Raw genomic sequence first — 24,549 nt, forward strand, 5'->3', positions numbered from 1 at the left:
CTGTCAATTTGCTAAGCTTCACATTAAAAAAAAAAACCCTAATCCTGTTTACCAGCAGACAAACAACATATTGGGATACTATCAATCATATACCACTATGTGGATTTAAAATATGTGAAGAGTTTAAAGTGTTCCACATTGCCCCCATTTTACCACAAATAATTTAACATTCTTCCACAACACAGAATAATTAAAACACAACTGCTTACAGAACTAGGAATAGAAATGGAAGGTATGGCATGAGGGTAACATTTCAATGCATTACTCTGTTCCCATCAAGCCATCTCTTAATTTTCTCCTATAAGGAGATACTGCTTAAAGCTGTATAAGGTTTATGAAATCCCACACAAAGGGATTTTTTCACAGCAAAACTACAGAAAATAAAATAAGAACCAAATTTTAAGGTTAAAATTATAGGTCAAATACAGTGCAGTAAATAATTTTTTTCCCCACTTCAGGTCCTATGTTGTACTTGGCATGAGGAGAACTGTAGTTAAAAACTGTTTCTTCAGCTCTGGAACTGCAAGACTCTCCTCTGTCCTCCACTTTTCAGTAGACTGAAGTGGTGAGCCAACAGAACTAAATACTTTTGGACAAACCAAAAGGTGAACATTTGTGAATAGCTTGTATGCTGAGAGCTGGATTCTAAATGCTTATTAATGGTAAAAGGCAACAGTCTTTCCCTTACTATTTTATTTTATGATACAAAGCATGTTTTTTTAAAATGTGGTTGAAGGAAGAAGAATTAGGAAATCTTGGTATTTCTATGCTCTCCCTGTGGATTAACCAGGAGCTGTTCTGCTAAGGACAAAAGCTCAATCTACTAAATGTCTCACAATGGACAGTACTACACTAAACACTGCAAATATGGAATAATTTTTTAGGTATTTGTTTGAAGTGCAGAGGGATTACTTCTGCTAGAATATTCTCTCCCTTTTTATCTGCACAACTTAAGACTCTTTTCAAAACATAAAATGTCCTCCACTATAAGGCAACATTCTGCAAAGATCCAGTGACTTAAAATGGCTCCGGATCATAGGATAATACTGTCATAAATAAACCCAATAATTGGCCAACTCATCATTATTACTTTAAAAATTAAACACAAGGAACCCAGAATACTAGCATCATCCACATGAGGGTCAATAGAAACTCAACTTTCATTCCTACTCATCCTCAATTCAGCTATTTAGGGGATCAACAAGTGATTTACTTTCAAAGGCCTGTACTTTAAGACAAGGTTAGCTGTCCCTGCCTGCAAAATTTACTCCATGTGGGTTTGGTACTTCTCATTTTTGCTCTTTTAGTTTAAGTGTTTAAAGGCCCTTCAAAGGAGTGTTCTACAACACAGAGCAGTTTGCGCAAATGTGTCCTAAGACCTAAGATGTGTCCTAAGGTTTAGACACTTAGGATGTTAATGTTTCTTTCCACACATCTAGTGTATGATCTGCAGATCTCCCTTGATGAATAAGAGACAAAATAAAACATGTAATTCTATATTGTGACATGTCTTCAGTGGCCCAGTCCATTTAAATAAGTGTTGTGATTTACCCCAGCTGGCAAAGAAGTACCATGCAGCCACTCGCTTATTCACCCCTCACCCTTCCCCAGTAGGATGGAGAGAAGAAACATAAAAAATGGTAAAATCCATGTGTTGACATAAGAACAGTTTAATAACTGAAATAAAATATAATAATTCTAACAATAATATCAATAATATTTTTTAAATGGTGATGAAAAGGGAGGCAACAAAAGGAGAGAAATAAAACCCAAGAATGACAAGTGATACACAACACAGTTGCTCCACTGATTAATGTCCAGCCCATTTCTGAGCAGCAATCAGCCACGCCAGGCAATTCCCCCAGTTTATAAACTGAGCTATATGAGTTCTATGCAATGAAATACAACCTTTTGGCCAGTTCAGGTCAGCTGTCCTGGCAGTGCTCCTTCCTGGCCTGGTGTGCAACTCCTTATTGACAGAACATGGGAAACTGAAAGTCCTTGACTTGCAGTAAGTACTACTTAGCAACAACTAAACCAATGTGTTATCAACTTTATTCTCATTCTAAAACAAATAAAAATTTACATTGTACCAGCTACTAGGAACAAAATTAACCCTATCCCAGCTGAAACCATTTAGTCAGGTTTCTGTGGACTTTTAGGTTTTTTTCCAACAAACAAGAATTCCACACACAGACTGAAAAAACCTGTTTAAGGCAACACTGAATTACAAGTACAACTGCTTTTTATTAAGATTCAGAGAAAACTGCATTTTCTCCAGTGGCACCTCCAAGGCTCATAGCTGGTGGGGCCATCCCCGTGGTGATGGGCACTGCACAGGCACAGGGCACTCCCAGTCTGCTCTGTGCAGCGCCTTCCAGTTCGGACTCCCCGCTCTGGTGTGCCTGGTGCTGGGCTCACTGCTGATATCTGCACCATCCACATTCAGCACAGTGCCGAATCAGGACTCATATGGAGTCAGAGGATTATTAAGGTCTGGTGCTCATCATCCCACTGTCCCAAAAGCACAGGAATCACACTAGGTTTTTTTGGCTATGTGAAAAATACATGCTTTGAACAAGGCACTTCATTGAAAGGACAAAAAGAGAGAAAAAAGAAGCCCATGAATGTTTAAAACCAAAACAAACTTAGTATAAAGCTTCAAAGTCATCACTTCATTCCAGAAACATTCCCAAACACCACCTGCAACCCCTTAACTTTAAACATTCCGTAGGAGAAGCAATCAAAAATTAAAAAATGATATTAAATTAACTTTTATTCCCTAGGACTTATGACAGGCTGGCATTTATAGATCTTTCTTACTCTGGGTATCTCAGAACATTTGACAGGAAGAGGCAGATACTAGCATTAAAGTATCCACAAACAAACAGAGCAGTTATTAGGAATGTGGTAACAGCTCACATGCAGCCGTGAATATTAGAACCATTTTTACTGAGAGAAGGAATGTTGGCTCTAACTCTGCAGTTATTCCTTACTCTTTTTCAAAGTGTGCCACAGGGATTTCTAACTTCCATCTGGACAGTTTTCCTTTAACTGTTTTTGAACACCATGTGTGAGAACACAACAGGATTGTAGACATTAGAGATGGAAAAGACCGATTAGATCATGTAGCCATCTTCCTGCCAGTCATAGATTTTTCCCTACAGAATAGTTCCTAGCACTTTGCCCAGTACAGTTTAAAGCATGTTGAGATATTTGGCTTCAACCATCTCCTTTGGAAATTATTCCACAGTGTATGAAGAATGTTGTTAGGACACTTTTCCTGGTAGACACAGCACACATTTTTCTTTCCTTAATGATTTCCAGCCTATTATTCCTGGTTATGTCCCACTGAGCCAGCCTGAATAACTCATCTTTACACCTTTGAATAAATGGAGACAGATATGTTTCTCTGCATATTGGTCACTATTTGGCCAGACTACACACAATTTTATTGCCAAAATATACAATATGCTTTAATAAAATAATTTATTCCACCCTTTTAGTCATTGCAGGATTGTTGTCTCCACCCCAGTGAACATTTTTAGATGAGACTCTCAACAAATCTGTTTATTCCTCCTTACCTTCTGCTACCTTTTATTTTATTTTATAGGGAATGCAAAAGGCATAATAGGTTTACAGAAAGAAAAATAGCCTTGCAAAGTCAGCACATAAGTAAATATACTACCTAACTCTTCTGAAACAGCAGCTGCTGCCAACATAGTGATATTTGCACAAGGTTTATACTTCCTCCCTTCCCTGTGTCAAAATATACATTTTACCAATGTGCAAGATTTACAAGATCTTCAGTTCTTTACTCTCTCCAACAAAAAAGATCTATTAAACTAGCTTTATTTTGACAGACAAGTATTGTTATACAATTTAAACCATAAGTTATTAGAAATCAGAAGCTTTTTAAGCATCTCAGATTTCAAAATATTTCTTCATCCTCATTTCAGCTTCCTTAAATCATTTCAGCCAGTTCTTCCCTTCTTTGTCATCAGCTACTTTCTGCATTATTTTCTCTCATCTAAATTTCAGAATAACTCGTTATATTTTTCACTCTTTGGTATTAAGGTTGTACATTGTAATTTCTCTTACAATCCCTAAATCACAGACTTTGCAAAAAATGAATATGATCAAATGCATTCAGCAAAAAATGTAAACAGAGAAATTGAGAAAGACATTGGGAAAGAAAAAAACTACACAAGGCATACAGTGACTAAGGAAGAGCAAAGCAAGTGATGTAGAAGTGTATGCTCAGTACCAGGAACACAGAGAACATTGTGGCCATTCTGAGCACACATATTTAGGCTTTAAAAATAAAGCATAATAACATAAATCCAGAAATGATAATGGAGCAAATACTGCTATGCCTTTAGAAGTTTTTCTGTGCCAACAAGAACACCTGCTATTGAGGGAGATAGGTCAGAATTGTTCTAAATTCATGAACCTGCTCTATCTTTATAGTGTTTCAAGGATCCTAACAGATCCAATCACTGCATTACCAGACCAGAAAGCCAAAACCATACTAAACCTCTATACCACTGAATTCAGGACATTCCTTATTTTATTCTTTGTGTTTATTAAAAATACATGATGTCTCAAATTAGAGACTTTGAATTAACCCACCAACTTTTCCTCTCCCATGAAGTCATAAGATTGAACTTCTCTAAAGGTGCACAAAGCTAACGAAACAAAGCAGACACTACTTAATGAAGACAGTTCAAGTAGCTCTACCAAGGCTCCCCAGCAAAGACAGGTCTATTAAATCAGTTTAATTCTGGCAAGGATTTGCATCTTCATTATGAAGATTATGCATCTTCATTATAACAGAAATTACAAGAGATGCAATATTTGAACTACTCATTCTTATCTCCTATTATTTAGTCTAGTCTGAAAGATTCTTTCAAATAATCTTTGCAAATATTGGTGTGCATAAAGTTTTAACTCCTCTGATTCCCTTGAAAAAGGCACAGCACTTTTCCTAAGTGCCTTCAATGTTCAAGTAAGAGAAACACATAACTCGCTTCTCCTATTTTAGGAAAGTGCCTTTTCTAAGAAAAACAAAACAAAACAATCTGGTATCCTGAAATAGATTGCTCTTTGAAATACAATAAATAAAATAAAATATCTCCTGAGTGTTTCAGAGTGTTACTAATATTTTCTTTTCTTTGCTCCACATTAAGTAGAGATCTGGCCATGCAGGGAATAAGTCTGCAATGCACCCCTCAAGGACTCACATTGTATTTTATGTTATCAGTGACCTGAAGTCTTAACTTGTCAGTGTTACTACTACTAGTGTTTCCATTACTTTATGATCAGCTAAAGTTCATGGAAGCAGTACTATAAGATGAAACAGTTTGAAATGACAGCTGGAATAGAAACTACAACCCCTTCTAGCAACCTCCAGTGCACAGTTTCTAAAAAGAAAAAAATCTTTTATTCTACTCTTTATTACCATTTTTGCATGACTACAGTTCTCTATGCAACAGCTGTTACTAACAATTAGCAGTCTGACTTTTTAAATGACTACTCTCTTGTCTGAAGGATCCAGTGAGGAGGAAGACAGATATAAAGTTTACCAGATCTTAAAGAACCAGACTTACTAAAGAGTTGAAAACTTTTTTCATACCTCCAAAACTAGAAAAACAAATCAAGTTGTCACACGTTTTTGTGAAGTTCCAGTAGAATGCACTACAATGTACTTTGAGCAGATACAGAGCTGATAGAATTTTAATAGTCAGTGTAAGGGGAAAGAAGTTGAAAAGATTGTATCTGAACACTAGCAATGCTTACAACATAGAAAGAATTACATTAGAAATAAAGAAAAAAAAATCAGCCTATGTACTTTAGGAAATTAATATCTTGTATTCTGAGTTAAAGAGAAAGAATTATTACAGCAGTCAGTGAAGCCACTAGTGAAGTTAGCTCTGGATTATGAGGTGAGAATCTGTATCATACTTCTACTGAAATCAGTCGGAGGACAAATTTGACACAATTCTTGAAGGCTAAATTTAGATCCTGTACTTAGCCAGTAGAATCTTGTGCCAACAGGAGTCAGTTTTAAATATGCTTCTGAGATAATGTGTGCCTTAAAATACTTTTATACATACCAAGATGAAGAACCCAAACTTTGCAAAGACATAATTTTCCTGTCTGCATAAAAGCAAACAAACAAACAAACAAACAAACATACATGGATTTTGAAGAAGTTTCCCCATTTGTCCCATGCTCACAAAGAGGTCACAAACGAGGGCAGCACTGGGAACCATGACAAAACTTTCTCATGTGGACCTGCAAGAGATCCTAATGCCAGGCTAAAGCGATTGCTATCTCTAGACAGCATTAGCAGCATAATCTGCATGCAACCATAGGGATGAGAAGTATTTTCTGAAGTCACTTAATACAAAGTAATACTATAGTGACTTGGTTCATCAACTTATACTTAATGGGTCCTGACTGTAAGCTGCAAGTAAATGCTGTAGGCCAATCATATGAAGAAGACAGCACTAAGATGGCATGGAGGCCCATCTGAAAAAGATCAAGAGAAAGAATCTTTTGGGGGCAAGACTGCAAACAAGCCTAAAATCTAAAATCAACTAAAATCTAAAATCAACTAAAATCTGGCCCTAATGCCCAAAGATTATTCATTTGCAATGTCAGAACAGGATTAAAATCACTGCTCTCTCTCCCTAGAGTTTACAGACCAGGCAATTTTCAAAATACTATTCAGTTTGTGAATTTGTTCACAGTGAATGAATGTTAACATCAGGCAACACCCAAATACCTAAAAACACAAGTGGAGTTGTCTGCCAATAACAGCTAGTAAACAGAGAGCACTAAAGAGGGACAGTTCAGGCATGCTACTTTCTCTTCCTCCTCCCTATGTCCCACAAACACTCTCCTTGAAATTCCTGCCAACTCTATTGCATTGCACAGCAACAGCATAGTGAGTGCCTGCCAATTTCTAGAGAGCCGAGCATACTTCTCCATTTAGTGTTTTGTCTGAAGGCCAACAATGCAGTCAGGACATATAAAAATACCCCAAAGACTTGATGTGTTAGGTACTGAAAGATGGAAATAACAAAGCATAGCATTAAAGGTTTTTTTCCAATAGACCTAACTTCTCCACATTTCTAGCAAGTGCCCACTTTAAACATGATTTGTACAGAGCACTCCTTGGGCCTCACAAATATATTAAGGACTAGAAAGTCAAGTCTATTCTTTCCCCCTTCTACAGGATACCCCTCAACCTGTAAATGATGCTAGTCACCATTCAGATAAACCACGAACACCAAAAAAGCCATTTGTATTCATACTAGTCAGCTATATGTTATCATATTAACTCTGTCTTGGCCTTACCACTTTCTCAAGGAACAAACCCCCCTAAACAGATAAAGTTCCTTTGTAATCAAACTTTTCCTTTTCTTCTTTGTAGTTATAGTCAGCCTTACACCAAAAACTTAAAGATAAAAATAAATTATAAACATTTCTAAAAGGTAAATAATTCCTTCAGGAAAATAACATGCTTGGCAGAAAGGGATTGAAGAAAACAACATAGAAGTAGGTCAGAACTGCCCAACTGATAAGCAAAAAGCCATGCTGTGTTTAAAAAGAAGGATCAGAGAGATACATAATCTGCCCACAATACAATTTTTCTGTGGTTTTTCTTCCCAGGCTGATTAGCTATCTAGCTTTAAAAAAAGAACTAACATTCTGGCTGGGAAGCAAGAATCTTGTCTTCTCCATTATATTCTTCAATATCACCTACCTGGATCTGCCTACCTTCTGTTCACAATAGAATTTGGATGAAAATTTTGGCTTCTGGTATGTAGTCAAATCCTGCCTTAGTTCCCAGTTGAAAATTAAACAGATTGTTAGTTTTTGCTCATCACTGACATTCATCAGGAAAATAAAGAATTCTCAAAATGCCAGTTACATTAACTTTTAAACCAGACTGTAAAAACCTTAAGATTTTCCCACATAAAATGAGGTTTCCTCACCTTCTAATTCCAGGTGTTTTGGAGAAGAATTCAACAACAGAAAGGAGCAGTTATGGTTTTGTTTTCAAAACATTAATTTTATGTTTCTGCTCTCCTCTGTCCACAATTTGAGAAGTTTTTCCTGCTCTGTATTATTTCTTACAGGAGACTAAATACTCAGAGATCAATAGTTGGCAACTTTTAAGAATAGAGAATTATCATCTATATTCTTCAGTTGTTATAAAACCAGACAAATCTCTGGGGGTTTTTTTGATAAAGAAATCTTATATTCCTCACTTCATTATCTTCTTTTTAATTAATGAAAAAGCAACAGAACTGCTTAATGACAGTTTTTCCCTAACAGGAAGAAACAGATGGAGGCTAAAGAATGTGAGCAACTGCATAAAAATGCAACTTTATGAAAGAAGTTAAATTAAAAGGACCACTGTACCATACCCAAGAAAGCTGCTTCTCCAAGTTTCACAAAAGCATACTCCTAAATCCTAAAAATACTCTTGTATTATCTGTAATGTGATTAGACAACAACAACAAAACAGAATACTGTACATACTGCAAAGAAAAGCAACTTATACCAACAAGGGTACAAATTGCTGACTGAAACTGCAAACAAAGAGACAACTTGTCCAATATAAGGTAAATTGCTAATGAAGACTTACCTCCAGAAACTGGGGCATCCATGAAAACTGCTCCCGTGTTTTCAGCAGCTTTGGCTAATTCTTTTGAAACTACTGGATCTATAGTGCTAGAATCTATTAGCAATGAGCCTTTCTTCACTTTCCTAAAAAAAAGATTCATTATTATAATGAAATTATCATTATTATTTTCAGAAGATATTTGCAACTATTACCGTGGCACTGGCTTCCATTAGCATGACAATGTGCAGACATTTTTTGGTACACTAGTAAACATAAAGTTTTAAACTTTATTGAGCAAGATCTGCTCAGTATGTATACTGCAGTTTTGAACCACTCAAAGCCCAATAAAAGCTGAACACAAAAAAGGATATTCTTCTAAACACTACTAAAAAAATTACACAAAAAGGTTGCACTAGGAAAATCTTCCATTACACAAGTTGAGCAGTATTTAATATAGAGATCACCTAAGATGCATTCTAAGCAACTGCTGACACAGCCTAAAGTTTAATATATAACAATAAAATGTTCTTTTTATATATACAGTATCTTAAGTTCTTATGTCAGAATGGTCTGACTGCATTATTTTAATCTTTCTATAATTTGTTCTACATAAAGACCATAACTAAAACCACAAAAACCCACTGAAGATTTGAAGTGAAGCATGGAGAAAAATGTTTTTCCACTGATAGCCAATACATTTAGGCAGATCTGTATTTCAAACTGTAGATCACAGAAAGCTCTTTATTTGATTAAAAAACATGATAAAATTTTTGAAATTTAAAAAATGTTAACTTTTTTAATGCCCTCCACAACAAAAAAGTTGATTTTTAGCCCTCTTTCCATTGAATTGCACCATGATTTCCAGTCCACCTGACCAGCAATCACCATGAAAATCAAACACCAGAATTTTTCAGTCATAAAAACGTGTCCCATTTAAAGTTACTCGTGACAGATAAAGAGATCCTCTGCACCTTGCATGCTGTTGGCAGTACAGCAGATTTCACTTAATTGAATTACCCAGATTGCTGGAAATAGTCTCTCAACGTGTACATACATTGTGATCCTATTGAAACTCCAGACTCAAACAGTGCCACATACACAAAACTCATCCCTTGTGCTGCTGCAGTTACTTTGAACACATGCAAACAAGAACCAGCACAGCAGATAAGGTACTACATCATCTCCCCTCTATGTTCAGAAGAAGGCACATTGGCACAGCCTCCTTGGTAACACAGTGGGATGACTAAGTCAACCTTTACACACTTCACATTATTGATGTTTTCTTCTGTAAAGCTTTAAAAGCTTCAGAAAATTATGAAAATCAAACTAGTCAGCAAGGACCAGGTCACTCAGGGCCACAATTACTCACTACTGACAAATTACACTTTCTTCTCTTAATACAGAGGCTGAGAAACTGCAGCAGCATAGGACTGCTTTCCACATCCTCAGTTTCCTGCTGGATTTTCCACATCTAGGTACTCAAGAGATTAACTGGCTGTACTGTATCAGTACTAGTGCCAATCGTTCTTGAAACCACTGTCATCATGGGTACAGTTCTCCCACAGCTGTTTCCTGAGCTTTGTGGGGCTGATCAAATTACCCATCTTCCCTGAAGGGTTTAAGCTATAGATACTTAGATCTCCTCACTCCTACCTTACGAGAAATTAAACTACAGACGACAAGGGAAAGAATCAACCATTATTCTTATACAGCAAGAACAACAGAAATCCCTCTTTTCTACCTCCATTTTCTTATCACTGCATCTTAATATTGTACAATCAATACCTAAAAAGGCATCATCATTTTCTGATAATCTACTGTACTTTTGTTTTCTGTATGTTTTTTTCCCTTTACCTTATTAACCTGGATAGCTATTAAGAGCCTAGATGATCCTCAGAGGTATCCGGTAACCTCAGTCAACCTGCCAGGAGCAGTGCACATGTAGCCAGAACAAATTTTTAAATTATATTTATTTTTCGATTTGGCAAGCTCAAAAACTCTGAGCATTAGAATTCTGCAGACTATGGATTTAAGGCTCAGTGGAAATTTTTCCACAAAAGTTAAAAAACACTGTTTCACATAAAACAAAATCTTAAGGAATTTTTTTGTGTAATAAACAGACTGTAAGAGTAGAAATCAAGAAAGTCTTGTCAGCTATTCTATTTAATACACTTTAACAACATAAGACACAATGGTGTCTCTTCAAAACATTTAATTTATAGGATATCAAGTTAAAGGAAATTATTTGTAAAATATATTATATTATATATATTTTTTTTCCTCTATACAGAGAAAATTATAAAATATTTGAGCAAATAATTATTGCCAGCAAATATTCTAGTGGTACTTGAGTGTAGTACATAACGTTATGGCAAAAGAACCATGCAATTAAAAAGGCAGATAATAGTTAAGTTGCCTGAAATGCCCAAAAATTATTATTCTACTGAAAATAAAACAAAGACTTTAGCCAAAAGCCATTCAAAAGCAGCACTGTTTGAGAGAACTTATATAATTAGAAATACCAATAGTGACAGAACAGAGAACATTGAATGAAGTGCCCTGAAGGGACGGGAAGGGTTACAACAACAGCCATCATCAGACAAAGCTTGAGTACGAGTGGAAAACTACAAAAAAGTCTTACTTTAAAATTCCATTTGCTCCTGTGTAAACTTCTTTTGCATGGGGACTAGAAGGCAGCATGGTAATAATTCTGTCTGCTCTTTCTGCTACATCTGCTGGGGATTCTGTTACCTTTTAAAGAAAAAAAAAAAAAAACCACAATATAAGCTTACACACTTCCTGAAAAAGAGATGACAGACACCTTTGATGACTTTGGTTTTAGTATTCACTAGTCACAACTAAACTATTAAAAAAAATACATTAAAACAGAAGAAAAACTGCACTCCTAATGAAAATATAGATTATTTGGATCCAGCAACAGAAAAACAAAGAAAATGAAAAGGATCTCCTGTCATGGAAGTTCCTCTACAACAGCTGCTAAAGGGAACATGCTTTCATCCCATCAACCTATTCATAAATCTTCAATTCACTACAAACCCTCCATCTATAGGAAATATTGCTCTACAATGTTTCTAAGGAGGGACAACATGAAAGGATTACAAAAATCTCACTTTTTCCTTGTCATATAAACAGCATTAAAAGAAACAAAGACTGAGGAAAAAAGAAAAAAATTACTCGATCACCTCTGTGGCTCACCTTAAAAGAAAACAGATAAACTAACTGATGGTTCTCAAAATACTACAATTGGCATTTTTAAAATGGAAAATTATCAGCTCAAGCAACCGTCACAAAAAAGATCTGAACAATTTTCAAAATATATTATTAGGTATTAGTTGTTAAATAATCATACCTAACTTGAAAGGTATATTACCATTCTGAAGTCACTTTCAGAGGCAGGCAGTATAGTATTTAAGATACATATACAACAAATGAAATATTGACAGCTAAGTTGTGAGTTTCACTTGGAAGGCCAGTAAGATTTCTGTCCAGTACTGGTCTGAATTAATAAATTTCTTTAAAATTGCATTGTTAACACATGAATAGCCCAGGGAAAATAGTACCAAACATAGAGCTTATTCTTTTATCTTTAGCCCACAAGGATCAAATCTAATTTCAGCCATTTGTAATTAATGCTGAATTACACCTTGAAGGACTTCTGGGATTCAGCATAAGAAACTTCTTGATTTTTATTTGACTTCTGAACAAAAGAAGGGAAGACTGTACATAGTCAGTGAACAAGGCTCTTGGGGAAAAAACACAAAGAAACTGGCATGGATGGGACCGAGAAACATGCAGATTTTGTTTTGAAAGAATAAGTTAATACTGCACAAAACACCTGGCATACCACACAGTTACAAAAGGAAACATGCTCTAGTCTAAAGAACAAAGGTTAGCAGGAATAAACGGGGCAATTATAAGCAGCAAACCTTCTATATCTGATTAGCTGATTTTATGACTTGCCTCCCTAGAGATGAGAGAGCCTATCTCTTTAAAAAGAAGTATGACACTGCTGTCTTTAGTTCTGTGTATCTCTGGCTTGGTTCAGTCTCAATGAGTATTATTAGAGGTGGAGAGAGGAAGTGTGAAATTGGAACCTGAATATGTCTTCTTATTTGAAACTCTGATCTCCAGTATTCTTAGATGTTTGGAGGGTATCAGCTGAAGACTCAGTGGTCCATTTGCATTTTTCAACCAGAAGTTGAAAAATATACTACATTGGGCATAGAAATGAAACAGTACATCAGCCTCAAATTTCTACCTGGCTACATAGATAGAAGATAGCTGGGTTTTGGTTACAGTTTTAAATAATTCTTAAGCAAAACAGGTACAAAGAAGACAGTACAGTAGTCATCTAAACAGGAATTAATTGATTCTATCCACATCTTTCAAAATAGTAAGATGCCTTTTACATGAAGAAAGTTAGATTAAAAAGGTACACAGACTGGGACAGTACTTCTACAACCACACAAAGGAAAAACCTTCTGCTACCTTGAAGTAAGTAGCAAAACAAAGTGGGAATTAAAAGTGGGAATAGACAACTCTTGGCCTTTTGGTACTGTTAACAAATATGAATAATATTGCCTGAAAAAATATACCTACCTGGTTCAGTGAGCAGCATATAAAACCTTTATTTTATTTGGGACTTTCTGTCTCAGAAACAAAGCTGAATGATTTGAAAGCTATTCTAAAACATTAAGCATTTGAAATCATTAAGAATATGTGCATAACTGTAAAAAACAGACCAAACACTAATTGTTGGTTATCAACATAGACTATACCAGCTCAGAGTAGCAGCCCAGCAAGGTCTGTACATGTTCTGATACTTGTTTAGTTTAAGAAAACTGGATAGGAGAGACTTTTCTGCATACTGCTGGTTGCTGCTACTGCCATTACATGCATCTGCTTGTATTTGTTCCAAACTGCTTCCCTATTTTGTTTGACTTATATTTACAGTAAGTCAATTAATTATTGTTTTCCTGAAATGGCATTCTTACTGTACACTAAAGAAAGCTCTATTTTTATGATGCTTTATGCATCAGGTGACTCCAGTAGCATTCTCAATGTTCTCAATCTGTGATAGGATTCAGATACAAAGACCTGTAAACTGAAGTGTGACACACAGTTACTCCACTGTGAAAGCCTTCCAACTTTCTCCAAGTTTCACCCCAAGCAGTTCCATATGCTCATGCTCAGCCAGTTTTCCTCTTACTATTCACCTTTGGCAGGTGGGTGGCCACTTTCTGACACATACCATCTCCTAGCTGTTTACTTCAGTGGCTAAAAAAATGCAGAGTTGCAGATTCTGCAGATTTATGGTCAAGCATCCTGCATCTGCCATATACCTTGGTAGCAGCACTGGCCTTAAAAGAATGGACATCTGACTAAGTCTACTGTCTCTTGGGGTCATTTCACTTCTGTAACACTCCTGATGGTTTTACCCTTTCAGCCAGACCAAAGACAAAGCAGCCCTCAGAGCCCAATGATCCTTCTACAGCAGTTTCTACAAGGCCCCATGGACCCACAAGTTTTCAGCTCCTGAAGAAAGTGCTGGAGTAGGATTTACACCTAAAGATCAAGAAGAGGAAGTTATGTTCACATATTTTCTTTAAGTGTGTTTTATTTGTATTTAAGCCTAGCCATGTATTCTCTCAGTGATTTATGATCTTAAAACATACCTTGGACTTTATTTTTAAAGGCATTACAGTTCACCTTTATTATCACATGTCATGTCTTGCAGTGAATGCCAAGGATTCTATTACAAAGGCAAAAAGCTATCAACATGGGCAGCCACAGAAAAGAGATCCCACTGCAGAACACAAATTAAAAATACAACCAATAGTTCAAAACAGTCTCTTCCATTTGCCCAGTCTTACTCAAGACACGACTGGTTCCTGCCTGAGGGTCTTGGCTGCTTTAACAAAACAGGAACAGGAGCTAGGAAGAGAGGTGAAAAGCTTACTTTCCCACTTAAGGCCAAGATTCTGTAATTATTCAAAGGGAGCTGCAATTAATTACTAACAGGTGTGTGGTATCATTTTATCTTTCAGGAATCTCGATGTTACCTCATTATTTAAAACAGCTGCAATTAGTTTCAACAGTTTAGACTTTCAAGGCACACAGTTCCTCTATCTTGACTTACCTACAATTTCCTTGCCACTGATGCAGAATTTCCTTCTATCATCTACATTGTTCCATGAGAGGTTTATTTTTGCACTGCACTGCTTTCTTCTGTGTTTTAGCACGTATCCATCTGCCCACAACTGTCTAACTGTGACAGCTTTGAAGTATGTCAAAACCATTCAAATGTGTAACAGACACAGAGAAATGTCACAATCATCTGAGAGACTGGGGTTCTGAGGGTATTAACAGATTAAGAAAAGTAATAGGACTGGCTGGAACAGGGCCAAGATTTTGCAGGGTATATTGCAGGAAGGTAAAGCTCCCTAATAGAATCAATTTCCTTCCCTCCTTTTTCCTTTTCATTCCTTCCTCTTCTCTCAGCATATCCTTCCTCACCTCCAAGAGAATAAGCACTTAAATAATTAGATTTTTCCTCTGCCCCTGAGGACTACACCTTGAAGCAGCAGGAAAGCTCATATGTCCCTATAACCCTTACAGCTATGCCAGCAGGAATTTTTAACTAGGGTCATTTAACCTGAAAAGGTCAAAGCAGGAACAAAATGAAAAGCAGCCCACTGGCCATCTAAACCTGGGGGAGAAGGAAGCAGGAGAAAGCAGGAGGTGATAGAGCAGGCCATCAACTTACTCTCATAAAAAGTGGGGGGAAAAAAGACAGCTAGAGAAGTCTGACAAGGTAGCAATTCCAGCCAACAGCAGGAAAATAACTTGGCATAGAATCATACCTTTGCTCTAAATGAAACCTCACAGATTCAGATTGTATTAATCATGTTGTTTCAGTTCTGATTGTGATCTTAACCAAGACAAAATCCCAGATTATTTAGTTGCATTGCATGCAGGAACCATTCAACACACACAATTATTGCTGAAATAAAGACGTTTACTACTATACCTGAGCACCCAAGTCTTGAAAATCTTTGCAAGCTTCTGGGAAGACATCATACACAATAACTGGATATCCATGTTTTACCAGGTTTTTTGCCATTGGATTTCCCATGTTACCCAGCCCAATGAATCCAACTGGGGTTTTGGAAGCCATAGTCCTAGAACACACTGATTTCAAAACAATATAAATCAATATATTTGTATTTTAATGTACAACAATGACATAATAAAAGCTACCATGTAATCTGTTTACAATTATTTTAACAGCTTTATGCTTAAAAACAGTGCAAATGTGAATCCTATTTTACATAATTTAAACTTTAAATTATAGTGCACATTGGGCCACAAATAGTGTCCAACAATGATTTTTCTACATATCAAAGAAAATGATTGTAATTAGGAAAATGTGAGCGTTTAAAAAAAATACAGTACTTAAAGCTAAGATCCGAGAGGAGCTCGAAAGTAGAATTAAAATATGCAGGATTGTCTGTGTTTTATTATGTGTCTAAATTATAAACTGGATATGCAAAGACCAATTTTATATATATTTTACAGACTCTTTATTTGCAGCCATGGGATGCAGCGTGTGTTCCCTAGAAAAGGACAGAGGCTGCCACTTTATTTCATGCAGCCCTCACAGATTCTTCTGATCCTGCACTCAGATACAAGCTACTAACCTAAAGATGATGATCTCCATAGCAAATAATGGCAAATCCTTTAAGCCATGCAACCACAGTTTAAAAACTGAAAATTAGAATAAAACATAGTATATAAAAAATCATGAAGTCTTTACGGGAATAACCTCTGTATTCTATTTACCATACTACCAAGACAGAACTATAAAGCCTAACCTACAACCTGTGGAAAACTGCAGTTCCAGTCAGTTACTTTTTCCCTGAAGTTAGTGAGCACCAAATTCTGGATAGGAACAGCCTTGCAGGCATTCATCTGCTGCAATCACTATCTCATCACTCTAAACACTCCAAATCCAAAGGCAACACAATTTGACAGTGACTAGATTTCTTTGCCAATTACATAAAATACTTTCTCCTTTACGAAAAAGGAAAAAGTTACGCAGAACAAACACTAAAGTATGTGTCAACTAAGCAGACAGAAACAAAGCTAACTACAGAAATATTGTAGCTCTAAAGTGCACATACAGAAAATGTGCCTAAGCTGGATCAAGACTCTAAGAGGTCTCAATGCTTAGCAAAGAATCCTCTCTAGGCCAATAACACTTGATTAATCATTTTAAAGTCTTTCTGACTTTAAGCTCCTTCTTAGCCAGCAACAGTCATGCTCTTTCATCTGCAGCACTGTTTTGGAAGTGCCACATTTAATAAATCAGGTTTGTTGAGAGAACTTTGGTCTGAGACAGTTTCCACAGATGCCTGCAGCAATTACATAGCTAGAGAAGTAGCACAATTTAAAATAAATCTGTGCTGGGAAAATGCTTAGTGAAAACTGAGATAAGTCAGGAAAAGGGCCCACTGCTTTTTTAAGAAGTGCTACATGTCAAAACCAGGGAACAAATGAACAAAGAGCCTAAACCAGCATCATCAGCCATAACAATCATCTTAGAGTCTTCTTCTCATTGTTTCTATGAGTCAATCTTCCCCAGTCCTTCATTTGCACTAATCTAAAATTGCTCCTTTAGTTAGCTCAAAGCTTCCCACTTCCTGAGGAGCTTCAAGCCCTGGTTTTAAGCATCTTTCTTTCTCTAGCCCTTAATACCAGTAGATCTTATTTACCTTGACTTCAGTAAAGCTTTCAGAACCGCTTCCTCTCGTATCCCAGTAGCCAAATGAAAAAAGCATGGACTGGATGGGACTGCAAAACTGCCTGAAGGAAGAAATACTGTCTGGAATGGTGGGCTCACATAACAGTGATCAGTAGTTCAAAGACTAGCAACAGTCTAGCTACACATGAATACTGAAGGTCAATACTGAAGGTGTTTAAAAGTCTCATTAAAGACTAATGATTAAAAATAAGCACCCTCAGCAACATTATGTGTAACACCAAACTGGGAGGACTGTCTGAAAAATGGCAGGGCAAGGCTACTATTCAGAAGGACTGGAGAAATAGGCCTCAAGCAGTTCAACAAAGACAAATTTATGTCCTGTACTTGGGGCAGGGGATGCCATTACAGGCTGCTGACTGGCTAGACAGCTGGTAGCTCTGCAGAACCTGTGGATTCCCTTCAGCTGGAAGCTGATCATGAGTCAGTAGTGATCCTTGCAGGAAAAAGGTTAATGACATTCTGCACTGCATCAGCAAGAGTAGACGCAGGAGGTCAAAAAAACCAGTCATTCTTATATACAGCAAATACACAAGTGATGTGATCAAACTGCAGACAGCCCAGCAAACAGCAAGTAATAAATATGACCAAGGAGCAGGAGAACATGGCCTATGAGCAAAGGCTGAGAGAACTGTGTTTGCTGAGCTTGGGAGAAGCAAAGGCTGCAGTCTTCTACTACCTATGGTGTGGGAGGGAAGAAGAGTTACAGAGCAAATGAAGCTGAACGCTTCACAGATGTGCACTACAATGGGACATGGGACAATGGCTAAAAGCTGCAGGAAGGAAAAATCTGTCTGGAAATAAGAAAAACATCCCTGATGTGGAAAAAAGGTTCTGCACTGTAACAGGCAATGCAGAGAAGCTGTGGGACCTCCATCCTCCTAGCAACCTTAGAACACCATAAGCAACCTAAGCTACCTTTAAAGGTTTAAGGCTTTTGGAAGCCTTTCTTCCAAACCTCTGTTTTCTTTGTTTCTGTGAATTCCAAGTAACCTTATCAGAAGAATAATTCTGACTACCATACCTAGGCTCATTCTTGCAGACTCCTGACTTTTATCCTGATCTTTTCTCACACTGTCTCATGCACATCTAACCATCACCTCAACCTCAGCATCTTCAGAAAACTTTCTTGATACCTTTTTCTGCTATCAGTGCTGACACCAGCAGTGATGCCTATCACCCACAACAGCCTAAGGGACCATGATCTGCTTAAATCTCACTGATTCATCCATCACATCTGAGATCTCAGCTGCTTCAAAACCTGGTCACCTGCTTCAACAGACATAATTTTGCCTTGATCTTCATGCTGGTAATTGAGAAAGACATTTTGCCCATGCTGCTTTCAATCCTTCTCTGCAACCCGACTGCTTTTTCTCTACAATGTTACATAAGACTGCTTTGCTTTGATGACTTTTCATGACTGTCATAATATCTTAAGACTTCAGCTGGTAATTAGACTGCAGTGACGTGCCTATTGCCAACATGCACTTACACTGTGCCTCTAAGGCAGCTCTTCACAAGGTAAATATCCATAAAATGAACACATTCTTCTACTATAAGGCCTCCCTTAAAAACTGTCACTCTGCAGTATCCCCAAAAAGGCATGGCAAAAGTTAGGCTGTGACACAAGACAACTTGCTGACCAGTAAGTTTTGGGTCATTGTATTCCATTATTTCTCCTTTTGTCTGTCTCTGTTGTCTGACCACGAATCAGAGACCACTTTCTGTTATGTGCTAAAACATATTCAAATCCATGGGAGTTGGGACTGTTGGAGAAGTAGTTCAAATCCTGAGTCAGTTTCTGACTTTATTTTAACTTTTCACAGCCTAGTATTACATAAGGCACTTGAAAATCAAATAATTTGATTAACCATTTTGAAAAATCTTCAGACCTCCAGGTACTCAAACAGAGGAAAACTGGTTTAGAAGATTGATAAAATTAGTTCACAGATCTAACAGAGATGATTTCAATGAAATTTGAACCCACTACATGTAGATGAATGGTGAATTTTAAATGTCTACTTAAGACAGTGGGGATTTGCCAAAAAGAGGATATTTTAAAAGACAAGAATGTTCATGTTTTCCCATTAGATGAACCTCCACAGGTGATTTCACAGAATGTGATGTCCAGCTCACGTATGTTGGCACTTTTTAGCATCTGATTTGTAGCATAAACTCAGCTTTGAAATAACTGTAATTCAAACATCTAAGGACTGATATTCTGAAAACCATATCATCTATGCTAACTAATCCCATCAATTGTATAAGCATTTGCTGAAACTGCCTCTGTGGTATTGATCCCATTTTACTTTGACCATAAAATCCACAGTAACCTGCTGCAATCACATGGCTGGAAGAATGCCCAGTCCACACTTAACTTCTAAGAGAGGTCAGAACATTAGGAGAGGAGCAACAGAATCTACTTTTAAAATAATCACCGATACCATGTGCAACTAATTCTCCTTCCCTGGGAACAGAACCAGCAATACAGATTAATCTGTAAATCAAGCTAATTGTGAGCAAAACCAGCTACAGCTATACCAACTCCAAAGAAACTGGGCTTTGCCCAGACAATTCTTCATTATTCTTTTCAGGGAATATGTGCTTGCAGATCTCATGCCTATGAAAACTCAATTGATGAGAAGACCCAATTATGACACTCTCACCAAATTTGGGCCTTATGGTCAATACAGATAAAATACAGATTTTTTGCATTGAAAAGTCAGCCTATAATAGAAAAACTTCACCTAATGTGCAGTTTCACAAGAATTTTACCTTAAAACCAATTTAATTAAAAAATTAGCATGAGTTATGAATCTCTTGAATGTCTCTTCTTGAACAAAATGCAACTATTAGAAGAGTAACTTCAGAAATGCACAGACCGCAATCCTGTCTTTAGAATACTTAGCCTGTCAATGATGTAAAGCTTGTCTTTTCAAGCTTTATATAAAGATACTGAAAGCAGTTTTCTTTTTGACCTGAATGATGACAAGTTTAGATCATTTCAGATGTTTACATTTCATTTTACACTATCTATCTCCCAAAGTAACGAGTCTTACAGTTTCAAGAATGAATTCCAGCTCCAGTGCTGCCCTGATTTCACTGCAAATACTTGACTGCACAAACACTATAATATGCAGAACTGAGGACATCTCTTTGTAATCAAACAAAAAGGGACTAATAGCTGGGTAGAAGCACAGACAGCAGACTTGGAAAAAATCCAATGTGCTTGTACTCTAACTAGCCAAGAACAAGACTGAGAAACAAGTAATTCTTACTTAATTCTTGGCTTTATAAAACTTATTTTGAACCATATCCACCAAATGGCACAAGGATGAGAGTCCACACAGCCCCGTCCTGTAAGAGCTTCCTAGTCAAAGCGGTTGCAGTTCATATTAATATCTTGATTTCTCTGGATCAGTGAATATTAATGATCTTGATCTCTCTGGATCCTCTTTTCCAATATGTGAGATTTAACAGGATCATGGGAAGATGCTCAGAGTAAGCTCAGCTACTGAAGTTGCTGGTTTTGCTTGGGGCTTTATGGGAAAATACACATACACATGAAGTCACTGGACAAGGAGAAGGAAACACGATGACAATTCAATATGAGCCAGTAAATGAAAGATTTTCCCACGGATTTAGCATCTGAAATCCTGGTACAAGCACAACAGAAGACATCATCCCTTTTCTCCTTCCTACTTTGAAAGAAAGGATCAGAGTGAGCTTCTGTGTTTTGTGGACTTCAGTATGTAATTTATAAAACCCCTACTGAAACTAGATCCTGGGAGGGAACTAGATGAAGAAATACAGAAGTTAGAGAGGCCAAAGATACAAAGGTAGAATCCTTCTGCTCCTAGAAGTTTTGCCAATGGAATTTAAATTGCCCCACAATCACTGACTTTTAAAGGTTATGCAGTGATTTGGAGAAATGCACTCTGCCAAAATAATAATTTAAGAAGATTACAATACTCTAAATTTGGGCAGCTTTACATTGAAAACATCCCACTTGCTTTTTCTTGCCTCTGTAAAGGTCTACTGATCAAAACCAGAGATGCTATCTTGTAACACTCAGAGTCTTGTTATACATCATTTTTCTTATCTGTATCTATACCTCATTAAATGTTTGCTAATACCTTACAGAGAAAATCATATAGTAAGTACTTTTCATCTAAAAAGAATATAAAGTGTACACTTGATTCTTTAACTAAGTAAAGTGCTGGACTTCTGAGCAGCAGATCTTCTGTCATAATCCTTGCTTAGCAATCAAAACTTCTCTGCACCAGAGCACAGAGTCATTCATAGAGTTCAAACAGAGCTCCTGCATCAGAAAAAGTACTGTTAAGCCAAAATACGATTTAATTATTAAGTGAACAGGTCCCCTCCACTCCAACAAAACTACTTGTGAGGACATTTTTCTTCTCTAGCATGGTACTGTGTTCTTTGATGAACAGTTCCCTCAGCTGATGAATCTCCATTCACCAGAAAATCTTCTTTTCTCAGTCACCACAATTCATTAACCTCCTCTTCCCACTCCCCCAGAAGTCCCCAGAAGGGATTTCTCCATATCCATAAAAAAATATTTTTAAGGAAGGTCATATAAACCCTCTCTATGAAACACCTTTGTCAGTGCCTGCCATCTGCAGAACACGAGACTACATAGTCCCTTTCCAGCTGACTAATACACAAACATACACATCCAAGAAGCTCCTCCAAAATCTGCCCTCAGCTCTTTATTTTCCTCTTAGACAATTTAACAATCTCTACTATAAACATACAGAAAAAACAAACCATCATGGTCTGCACAAGCTGCAAAGAACAATTGACCAAGTAACCAAGGAGCCCTCAGTAAGAGAAGGAAGACAGCCTGCTTGCTAGCCAAGCTGAGGTGTTGGACAGCTCTCAGAGCTGGCACAATTCCTTCACCAGGATGGCATTTCACTCAGGACAGATGATGAAATCACTACTCAAACCCCAACTGTCAGACTAAAGAAAAGAATGGCAAACTTAGTAAATGCAATAGAGATAGGGAAGCCAGGACATATAACTAAGCAACAGAGATTAGCACTTAAGAAGGCTTAATGCTTAGACCTTCATCCCATAAACATTTCTCAGAGTCAAGAGTACTTTCAGCACAGTCACTACTGACTAAGAGCTTAAATACTGTGGGTGAAATTCTGTTCTATGCAAGTTTCTTGGGAGAGTCACAATTTCTCTTTAGACTTAGTTACAATTTTTTGCTCAAGTCTTCAGGTAAAGACAAACTGTATTTTTCAACTTTAAGGGCCAGTGTTGGTTTGCTTTTCATACCTATGCTCACCTCCAAGAAACAAGATCCCCACCATCTGCCCTACATTAAACAAGATCATTTGGAAATTGACCATGACAGTGGATTTCAAAGCTCTTACAGAAATACCTGACAGTTACCATGCACAGAAAGTTCATAAATCCTTGAAAACTACTGCTTTCAATTGTGGCATCACAAAAGGTTCTAAATACATAAACAGGTCCCCTGTATTTATCTTTACTAGCATAAGACCAACATGCCTGCTGCATCTGAGCTATTATCACAACATCAGAACCACAGCTATCAAAAAAAAAGCACTAGCAGAAAAGAGACAGTGGAGCAAAAAGAGCACTGCAAGATAACATCAAAACTGTCAGACATTTTTCATTCATTAGTTTAAGTTAGGCTTAAAGGGGAGTTACAAAGTTTTTAAAGTTACCTATTTAAAAGAAATTTAGTAATTCCTGAAACACTTCTTTAAGTGCCAAGATTTAGAACCATATATCATTTAAAAGAATCTATTTCTTCTACTTTGCTAGTTAAAAACTTTCACCTATGTGTTGGGAGCCTAACCACAGACGGACATACATGACCAACAGACTGCAATCAAAATTAAACTGAAAAGACTACTGAAGGTTTATCTTTAATCATTTACTTCAGCAATTAAATTACTTAGGAACAGCTGTATGATTTTTCAGGACTCTGGAAAGGGAAAATATCTAGGTCCAGTTCTACAAATACATTCTTCCTTTGCTTGCACCAACAGGACATCTGCAGTGCTTGCTCCTTCCACTGCTCAGGAACCAACCACAGGTGAGCACCACTGCCTGCAGAGCCGACACAGGAGGAAGAGCCGCTGGATCTGCCTTCGGTTTAAAGAAAATAATCGGATGCAGTGACCGAGAGAGCCGAACAGCCCAAACCTAGGTAAGAGGTCCCGCAGACATGTCACTGCTGCCACAGGAGGCTTTTGCGGGCTCTGATGATTTCCAGGCACACTATTCTAAGCAAATGAGTGAAAACATTTATTAACCAAGCCGCTGCGAAGCTTCGGTGGAGCCCCGAATAAGGCGGCAGCGGTAGCGCGCCGTGCCAGCCGTGACCGCCCGGGGGGTCCGTCACCGGGGGTGCCGCACGGGGAGGCGGCTCCGGAGCCGTACTGGGCTCGGAGGGCCCGCGGCCGCCAAGGGCAGCGCGGCAGCTGCGCGCCCCGGGAAAGGCCCGGCCTTTTCCCGCCCGGCCGGCAGAGCGGGGCCAATGGAGCCGAGAGAAGGGGTAGGTCCTTACCCATCACCCGCCGGTGCCAGCGCCACCAGCCCGCAGGTCCCCTGCGCACCACCGCTGCGGCCATGCTGCGCCCCCGTGCCGAGTGACCTCCGGCCCGCCGCCGCCCGCCGCCACCGCCCGCGCGCCGCGAGCGGCAGCCGCCGCAGCCAACCACGGACGGCGCTCGGCGGAGCGCAGCCAATGGGAGTGCGCAGCGTCCTCCTCGAGGGCGACCGGCCCCGCTCACCGCCCCGTGACGGATGGGGCCGGATTGCGGGGCGGGGCGGGGGCCGGGCCGGCGCTGGAGCTCCTCATTGGGGCGGTGGGAGATTGTGTCCCGCTGCCCGCGGCTCCCGGGGCGTTTCTTTCCAGCTCTGCTTGCCTGTGCCTGCCCGCTGCCGCTTCGTCATCTTGCTTTGCTGCGGGAGGAGGAGGCTTAGCTGAAGCGGCAGAGGAACGGAGCGCCGGCGTTTTGGCGGAGACAGCTTGTGTTGCGAGACGGGGCCCTCGGGG

The 24,549-nt window shown here is 38.3% G+C and overlaps 1 protein-coding gene across 1 annotated transcript in view; it reads right to left on the reverse strand.

The window, feature by feature from the left end:
- Nucleotides 1-24,176, reverse strand: part of HIBADH (3-hydroxyisobutyrate dehydrogenase) — an 85,998-nt gene extending 61,822 nt beyond the window's left edge. The window contains exons 1-4 of the mRNA XM_050971442.1: nt 24,058-24,176; nt 15,693-15,853; nt 11,283-11,392; nt 8,663-8,784 (exon numbers count right to left, since the gene is read on the reverse strand). Of these exons, the coding sequence (XP_050827399.1) occupies nt 8,663-8,784; nt 11,283-11,392; nt 15,693-15,853; nt 24,058-24,121 (457 nt within the window). The 5' untranslated portion in view covers nt 24,122-24,176. The remainder of the gene's footprint in view (nt 1-8,662; nt 8,785-11,282; nt 11,393-15,692; nt 15,854-24,057) is intronic.
- Between the last annotated feature and the right edge of the window lie 373 nt (nt 24,177-24,549).

The sequence above is a fragment of the Serinus canaria genome, chromosome 2 (assembly GCF_022539315.1).
Source record: "Serinus canaria isolate serCan28SL12 chromosome 2, serCan2020, whole genome shotgun sequence".
Lineage (NCBI taxonomy): Eukaryota > Metazoa > Chordata > Aves > Passeriformes > Fringillidae > Serinus > Serinus canaria.